General features: G+C 32.7%; 1 protein-coding gene across 3 annotated transcripts; it reads left to right on the top strand.

The window, feature by feature from the left end:
- The first annotated feature begins 2528 nt into the window (after positions 1 to 2528).
- Positions 2529 to 4456, top strand: LOC114300412 (DEAD-box ATP-dependent RNA helicase 13-like). 3 transcript variants are annotated; one of them, XM_082892249.1, is made up of 4 exons: positions 2529 to 2880; positions 3067 to 3267; positions 3481 to 3747; positions 4254 to 4456. In XM_082892249.1, exons 2-4 carry the CDS (start codon positions 3117 to 3119, stop codon positions 4439 to 4441), a joined length of 606 nt encoding a protein of 201 aa, XP_082748375.1. In that variant the 5' UTR covers positions 2529 to 2880; positions 3067 to 3116; the 3' UTR covers positions 4442 to 4456. The 3 variants fall into 3 exon arrangements, with proteins under 3 accessions (XP_082748375.1, XP_082748377.1, XP_082748376.1); XM_082892251.1 differs by lacking the exon at positions 3067 to 3267; XM_082892250.1 differs by lacking the exon at positions 2529 to 2880 and having other exon boundaries at positions 2893 to 3267; positions 4257 to 4456.
- The last annotated feature ends 4500 nt before the right edge of the window (positions 4457 to 8956 follow it).

Genomic DNA, 8956 nt, shown 5'->3' with positions numbered 1-8956 from the left:
TGGAGATAAAATGGGTTAGTGAGCACTGGCGGAGTAAAATGGGACTTAATTGGTTGGGGTCTGTGCTCTCGCTCAGCCATTATAAAACAGAAAACCCAACCCAACGTAACACCAATGTAACAATATAATAAAAATAAAAGGGCAAGAATTCACCGTGATTGGATACTAAGAATTTTTTCAAATAGCCTTATGCTTTTTTCTTTTTCTTTTTTTTTTTTCTTGAATTTTTTCTGTTTCCTCCTTAGTTATTTCACACTGAATTTTCACACTTTCATTTCTACTACATCTGCAAAGAAGAAATTGAGTGATAAAAAAATAAAAATAAACTAAAATGGAATTCAATTTCTGAAACTGTAATAACCGTAATCAATCTCCGGCAACAGCGCTAAAAATTGATGGCTTACTTTGATGTAGCAAAGAAATTTTAATATTTGTAAACAACACAATAGCACGAATTTGTAGAATAGTGACTACATGCAGGCATCAATCCACAGGGACTGTAAAGTTACTATGAATTTTAGAAATCAATTCTAAATTAATTCAACAATGATTTTAGATGAAAGAAACTAAATTAATTGAGAGCTTAAATAATATAAAGCAATGTAAAATTAGGATTAAAGTTGAAAGAGAAGGTCTTGGGGTGATTGAATTCACCACTAATCTCCTAACTATGGCTTATTAATTCATTTCAAGAGAAATCAATATTATGATGATAATAATGTATTGTGACTACAAGACCCAATAACATCGCCAATAAAATTAATATGTTCAAACTACGAGCATGAATCATCATCAATCGGCACAAAGCGTTTACGCTAAACGACAGTCATAGGCACGCCTTGTCTTCCCTAGGTATGACTCATTCGATAATTTCAATATATTCACAAGAATCACTATTGTATGACTATGTATTTAATATCACGGAAATTAAATACATATAAAGTTGAATAAAGAACTTGTTTGCATAAAACCTCTAAAAAAGTTATACAATCATCATCATATTACATCAATCTCAAGAAGGAATATAAAATCCTAGTTACTTGATTGGGTTTCATCAAACCCTAAGATGGAGAGTTTAGCCAATCATGATTATAGAAGAAATCTCCATGTTGAGTGTTGATTCCATCTTCTAATCATTGCTTCTTTCTTGAATCCCTTTTTCTCCTCTCGTTCTCTTCTCAAAATCAAGTTTTCGAAAGTCACTTTCAAAAGAAGCCAGCCACCCCTTTTGTCTTGAACATAATCCTAAAATTAGGTAAAATTCGTAATAGGTTGTGCTCGAGCACATTGCGTCTGTGCTCCAGTACACAAGCACATAATATTTTTCCTTCTGCAACTTAAGTGCTCAAGCACTTATACCCTATGCTCGAGCACAAAAGGGAGGCTTGCTTGCTCTTTTTCAACTTTAAGCACTTTTTTTTCTTTAACTTGATTTGGACTTCAATGCATGATTCCTCAAGCTCTCAAAAGCTCCAAATTGATAGTCATTTAGCATCATGAGCTCGAATACCTACAAAGAACAAAAATGCATTAGAACACATCAACTAACTAGAATTCAAGGGTTAACAAGTGCCCTTTAGGTTAAATGCAAACATTCAAGCACTTATCAGCGCGCTCTCAGCTAAAGACCTACTGATTACACAACATAAGTAGCACCACAGAGGATCTTCACTCTTAACGTTTTGATTAAAATAGATCGTTCTCAAAACAAGCCTTAAGTATATCAAAACATTTAAAATTTTATATAGTCTCAAATGAGCGTGCAAATATCAAAAGCTTTTTTTAAGACAATTCACATGTGCACATAAGCAAATAACACACTTGAAAGAGTAATTGATGCCTTGAAACCACAAATGGAACTTAATAAATACTATTATATAAACCATATAAGGTTTTCAACAATGTTTTAAAAATAGGATCGATGAATGAACTGAAAAATAAATTGAGTGAATGGGTCACCGATTCAACCGTCAACTCAAACTCGATCAAACTGTGACATCATAATCAAGGGTAGAGCCAGAACTCTAGGATTGAGGGGCCGCCTAACACTACAAGAATTTACACATTTTGCGACCATTTTTGCCGACCAAAAAAATTTTGGTCGCAAAAAAATGACATTTGGCGACCAAATATTAATTAGTCGCGAATGATCATTAATTTTGGCGACCAAATATTATTGGTCGCAGAAGGTTATATTAAAAAATAAGTTGGTCGCAGAAAGTGGTATGCTTTTATTGACCAACTACAAATTTGGTCGCGAAAGGTCACATATTTTTTGGCGACCAAAAATTTGGTCGCCAAAAACTTATTTTCAGCAACCAAAAAAAATTAGTCACCAAATTATATTTTTAGCAACTAATATTTTAGTCGCCGTTGATTGAAATTTTGCGACTAAAAAAATTTGTTGGCGAAGGTACCTTTTCTGCGACTAATATTGTCTTTTGGTCGCCAAAAGTTTGGGAGGGAAATTTGAAACATGGAGGGGGGAAATGAAAATTTTTTGCGAGTAAAAAAATTTCTCTCCATCGTACCATCTCCCCCCCTCTCTCTCTCTCTCTCTCAGGTCTCTGCAAAAGCTCTTCAAACCCCTACCCTCTCTCTGCATCAGACGCCAAATCCCAAACCCTCCTCTCTTTCTTTTGCAAAAACTCTTCAAAACCCTCACTCTCTCTCTTCTTTAGACCCCAAATCCCAAACCCAAACCCCAACCGACATAACAATGAGTGAGAAGGAGAAGATGGAAAAAGAAAATACACACAGACAGAGCTCTGAACCAGAAGAAAAGAACAAAGAAAGAGAAGTAACGACGGAGAGAGAAGATGGCCGAAAGGAGACGGAAGAGACGAACGCACGCAAAGAACACTTCCACCCTTCAACCAGGTTTGCAGATTCAAACTAGGGTTTTGATTTGGGGATTTTCACTAAAAAATCAAGGTTTTGATTGAGCAATTCCAAAATTATGTAAAATTAGTGAACCTTAAAGAACTCTAGTTTAACAAAAAATTTGGTAATGTTATTAATTTTCACGAGTATCCAAAACACTGAGCACTGCAAACACTCATACAGCCCTAAAAGGGTCGCCGTTCGACCGTGTTTGTAAGCTCTGAGCTCTGGTCATGGCTTCAAAGAAGAAACCAAACAAGGCAAAGCGACCCAGACAAGGCTTTGAACAGTTCGACCGCTTCGATTCGCTTCCATGGAACTCTTCTCTCTCCGAAAACGACGACCCTTTCTCTATCTTCGTTGGCTCTAGCGAACTCGAGGGAGGTTCGATTTGTTTTCAATTTCAATTAAACGAAAATTTTGGGTTTTCATGCTGTTTTTCGTTATGAGTTTCTGTTAGTTTTTGTGCACATGCTTCAGAATTCTAAAAAGTTGAGTTCTTTTAGTTTCCTGCATTTTCTCGGCAACCAAATAGGGGTTGATGTTGGAAATTTTAAGAGATGATGATATATATGTATTTTTTGGTTGTGAATGTAGGTTTTCTATCGCTTGAAGAGATTGATGAACCTGAGTATGGTTTGGAAATTCCTAAACCTGAGAGAGAAAACAAGAAAGAAAGGACTAAAGAAAATAAAAATGAGAAAAAAGGGAAGCAAAGTGAAGTTGAGGATGAGCTTGGTGGTGAGGTTGAAGCTGTAAGTGAAGAGAAGGATAATAAAGTGAAGAGAAAGAAGAAAAAGAAGAAGAAGAAAAAGAAGAACAAGGATGCAAAGAATTCTGAGGAAAATGAAGAACCAACTGCTGGTTAGTGTTTTGAATTCTCTTCAATTTTTAATAATTTGAGTCAGAATTGTAATTCTGCTTATTTATTTTTTAGTAAATTTGTGGATCAGTATAAAATTTTGTTTGATTAGATTGAGGTTAAGGTTTCTTATAGATTTTGTTCTGAACATGTCAATGCTTTAGTATTTATCCATTTCTGTGCTAGATAAATCATAATTTGGTGTATTTTTGTCTCTCTACATATTAATGGTAATTTATTGATCTTTGGGTTGGGAATGCATTTCAGGTTGACAAGTTTTGATCTCTTTTTTCATATATAAATGATTTGGTAATATTTTGGTTCTGGTTCGCTACAAATGTACTTGTTATGAGTCTGCCACTTATCAATTTCTGGGTCAATCTTAAAGTTAAGTTTATGAGATAGTGCAGACTGCTTCATAAAGTGATTAAATTTGTTAGATAGTTTGTATTTTGGATTCAGTTTGAACGAGTGTTTTTTTTTTTTTTACAAAATTAAATTGTGACAGAAGTCAGTGATCCCAAGGATGATATTGAAGGAAATTCAGTTGATGAAGCTGAATATTATGCTTGGAATGAACTGAGGCTACTTCCCCTGCTTATGAAAGCAATATATAGTCTTGGGTTTAAAGAACCAACACCAATACAGAAAGCTTATATTTTAACATGCTTCTGTTCTGTCTATCATCGAAGCTAGAGTTTTGTGTGTATAGAGACCTAGCAACTAGATGTGACAACTAAATTTGATTTGCCCTTATAGAAGATTGATGGTACTATCTTTTCACCTTTGGCTATCAGTTCTATTCTATGATAGATGTTGATGAACTTAACAATGATTCTTAATGGGACAATGGGTAACATGTAATTAATTGAAACAGGTGACCATGGATCAATTTGGTTATGTGGCCTACATGAAGATGGGCTTACTATTCTGACAAATGGGTGTAGTTTATTAATTGCATGGAGAGGGATATTATTACAGTTCCCATGCTCTTACAAACCTGCTTAATTCCAAAGATTTTTGGGGTACTTTCTCATAATTTGGGATCAGAAGCTGGGGCAGAGCTACTAGATATCTCCCTCTGCACCCCCAGTTCCCACTCCCAGTTATATAATTTTCGTACCCCTCTCCACTTTAGTGCTGCTTACCTTTCTCCACCATTGTCAGAAGTAGAAGGTGACATTGTGGTATTTGATCAATATCTTGAATGTAGGGTACTTTGGAGAATACACTTTCTATTCCTAGGGGAGTTGATCATGGCCCTCCATCTGGTATTTGATCAATATCTTGAATGTGGTATTTGATTAATTTTATATATTTATCATGCTTCTCTTCTAAATTTTCCAATTCTGTTTCTTTATTAGGTGCATTACATCACTACTGCTTTGATGGATGCGAAGCTTGGCACGGAAGGGCGCAAGGATCTTTTTGATTGGCTATCAAGGCAACTTAGTGGATTAAGCAATTTTCCTGATGCTGTAAATCTGAATTATGTATTGTTTCAATTTGTTATGCTAGATGGATGTGACTTGTGAATGAAAACTTAGATAGTTGTATTGTGTCGAATGTTAATGAATTATATATTGTGTCAAATGTTAATGATTCAGTTAATTTGAATGATGCTTTAAAATTATAGGTTTATTATGGATTAAATGAATTATTAGGAATTACAGGTGTATTGTTTTCCTACTTTGGCGACCAATTTATTAGTCGCGACAAATAAATAATTTTTTTTCGCAAAAAATTAAAATTGCCGACCAAGAGTTTTGGTCGCAAAAAATACATCTATTGCCGACCAAAACAGCTCTTGGTCCTGGAAACTCACTTTTGCCGACCAAAAGTTTTGGTCGCGAAAAGTAACAAATGGCGACCAAATTTTTTGGTGGTGGAATGTCACAATTGGCGACTAAGATATTTGGTCGGGAAAATATCACTTTTCGCGACCAAAGTGTTTTAGCGACAAAATGAATTAGTCGCGGTAATTAAATATTTAGCGACCAAAAATTTAGTCGGCAAATCCAACTTTTACCGACCAATCAAAATTTTGATCGCGAATTACTTTTGCCGACCCTCAATTAGCGACCAAAGTAGCGACCAAAAAAATTGGTCGCGGATAACTTTTGCCAACTAAAAATTGACTTTTAGCGACCAATTTTTTTGTTGCCAAAAGTATTAATTCTTGTAATGTAAGGAACATTATTTGTTCTTGCATCTCTTTCTGTCTTTCTTTGAAATTTCTATGTTTTTATTGTCATTTTGTCTTTTTTATTTTATTTTATTTTTTATATATCAATTAATCAGTGGCTTTTTAAAATAGCTAATAAACTCTTGGTTAGTGATTGATTAATTAGAATGAATAGAAATGTAATGATTATTTTGTCAGAATGTCATTTTCATGTTTGCTTCTTAAAAAAATGATATAAAAAATATTATAAATTAAATCATCATCATTTATTATTATAAGTAAATGATCATTTTTAAAAAATAAATGAATGAATGACTATTCATTTTTATTCCACTCTCATTCTAGTGAATCCAACAATACCTTAATTTTTTTCTCACTTTTTGTTGTCGTTACCTTAATTAGTGAATAACATTCTTTTTTTATGATATCTAAACTGACTCTCCACCCATTTAAATATTCTTGCTTTCATTTTAAAATTAATACAAAAACTTTATGATCTATTTTAGATCAGCCTTTATTCCTTTTAAAAGCCTTTGGTGCAAACAATGGAAGATGTCCCATCATTAGTGATGGAGAAGAAGTCCAAATGTCAATTAAAACTTGGCACAGCCAGTAGATTAGGAGGGACCATTGCATTAGTGCCATCTATTATAAAATTTCTATGCATAAAAAATTTATATAAAATTTCATAGACATAATCATATGACTTAATATACATCATTTATTTTAAAATAAAACACATTCAAAAATGATATTTATTTAGCAAAATAACATTGTTACATTATTCTGATGATGTATATATATATATTGTGTGGGTATTTTTCTGACCACATTGCCCGCCTAGTAATCAGCTGGAGAGTACCGGCAGAATAGATGGCTTCAGTAAACCTGTAACAGAAAGAAAAGGCTCCGGCGGTGGCTCTTCCACCCGGGGGCACTCCGACGATCAAGTCAGTATATCTCTCAAAGATAATCAAGTGCTAAACTCACAAGTTTAAGCATAAAACTGCGTACCTTAGACCCACGGGGGTGCCTCTCTTTTATAGTTTACTTAATCCAAGTCCCTCTAGAAGCCTGACTTCTATGGACTCCAATTCAATACTGACTTTGGACTCTTTAAGAGATAAAGATAAACTCCCTAAGAGTTTTATCATTATCTTAGCTAGGTCTTCTCTTTACTCTAGGACTCTTTTCCCTTATCTGCTTATCTCGAATTCCGATATCTTCGGAGATCCTCGCCAAAGATAACCTCGGCGTAACTACCACGACACGTGGCACCTCGGCTGACACGTCGGCGTCACCATGCCATGTGTTGGTACTCAAAAAATATATCCCCACATATATATATAACATTTCTATAGCATTTTACGTATGTATATCATTCCCCCCCCCCCAAATTTTAGCAAACACTACCCATATTTTTCACAAAAAAAATTAAATCAAAATGTGTTATAAAAGAGAAAGGTCTTTCAAACTCCAACAAAAATTTGACATTTTGCTTCAATGTTATATTTTGACAACTTATTTGACATGTCATTCAAACTTACATTTTAATGGGGAGCAAATTACACTCACTTTTCTCTAAGTTTTGAATAAAATATAGTTAGTCTTATAAATTTGACACAATTGTCAAAACAATCAAAATTATTATAGATGATGGACTGATATTGAAATAAATAAATTTAAATATATATTTTAGTTGACAAGGTATGAGAACATCAACTTTTCATCCATATGATTCACGAATTACTAATAAAAAATTATCTAAATATTTTGTGAATTAAAATATTAATAGAGTAATGGAATTACGTTAAAACAGCGAAAGTAATTTTATTTTTTTTCAAACTTCACAGGAGGTGGGTGTAATTTACCTTTTAAAAAAAGTTGCAATAATTTTGGCAAAACTATTAGTCTCTGTAATTTCAATTGGATCGATTTTTTATCATGAATATTTGATTTTGTCTCAAATTGGTCTAATTAATTCACATGAATGATATGCGTCATACTTTTAGAAATAAAAATATAAACTCGATCAATTCAGTGACTTAATTTTAATTAATTCAGAAAAAATTTTCTATAACAAATTTAAACAATATTATCAATTAAATCTAATTAATATAAAAATAAAATTAAGAGTCAAAATTAAATTGATTAAAATTATAAAAATTTAAATAACAAAAACAATAAAATATAAAGATTACGTGTATAATTTGCCTCAATAAATTAACGTGCGCAACTTCCTGAGAGGTACGTGGTTTCGCATCGCTGCATAACAAAACCATCAAACTCACCTCATCAATTTCTCTTTCAACTAGTAAACATTTGACGCTTATTTTCACACCATGTTAAACAGTAATACTACGAATTTTCCTTTATTAATTTAGAAGTTATTCAAAAAATTTATTTTATGATTTAAATTTATTGTACACATAAATTTTACACTATATAAATTAATCTCTATTATGGCCCTGTTTGGTAAAACTGTGGAAAAGTGCTTATAGCTTATGTCTCAACAGCTTATAGCTTATAACTTTCAGCTTAAGCTGATTTTCAGCTCATTCTTAAAGCATCTCCTGTCTCACTCAAAGAATAAGCTGATTTCTGACTTCCAAAAAGCTATAAGTTATAAGCTATAAGCTACACTAAACACATCAAAATAGCTTAAATAAAACAAAAAGTTGAAATAAGCTGTAATTAAACCCTGCCAAACAGGCACTATATAATCACCTACTCAGAATTTTTTGGGTGAATTAATCTGAGACCATAGACTTATTGATGTTATTCTTTCATAAAAAGTTATTAAAAAAATCTCTTTCCAAAACAACCTTGAATTTTTAAATAATAAAAATATATATACATACTTTTTAAATTTTATTATAAATTAATAAATGACGGAAAATTCTTTGGTCTTTAATGCACACTGTATGTAACCCTACCACAAATTTAAGTAAAATTTCATGATTTTATGTTAGTGATTACATAAAATGTACAAGTTGAATACAAATTTGTGTAAGTCTTAAATTTTT

Source organism: Camellia sinensis, chromosome 10 (assembly GCF_055761805.1).
Source record: "Camellia sinensis isolate YWXY chromosome 10, ASM5576180v1, whole genome shotgun sequence".
Lineage (NCBI taxonomy): Eukaryota > Viridiplantae > Streptophyta > Magnoliopsida > Ericales > Theaceae > Camellia > Camellia sinensis.
The sequence above is the reverse complement of the archived record's forward strand: the minus strand, read 5'-3'. Positions and strand labels throughout refer to the sequence as shown.

Excerpts from the sequence above, each read along its gene's own strand:
- LOC114300412 (XM_082892249.1), top strand. The coding sequence starts at position 3,117 with ATGGCTTCAAAGAAGAAACCAAACAAGGCAAAGCGACCCAGACAAGGC. Across the intron at positions 3,268-3,480 it reads CTCTAGCGAACTCGAGGGAG|GTTTTCTATCGCTTGAAGAG; the intron begins GTTCGATTTGTT and ends TTGTGAATGTAG. Across the intron at positions 3,748-4,253 it reads AAATGAAGAACCAACTGCTG|AAGTCAGTGATCCCAAGGAT; the intron begins GTTAGTGTTTTG and ends AAATTGTGACAG.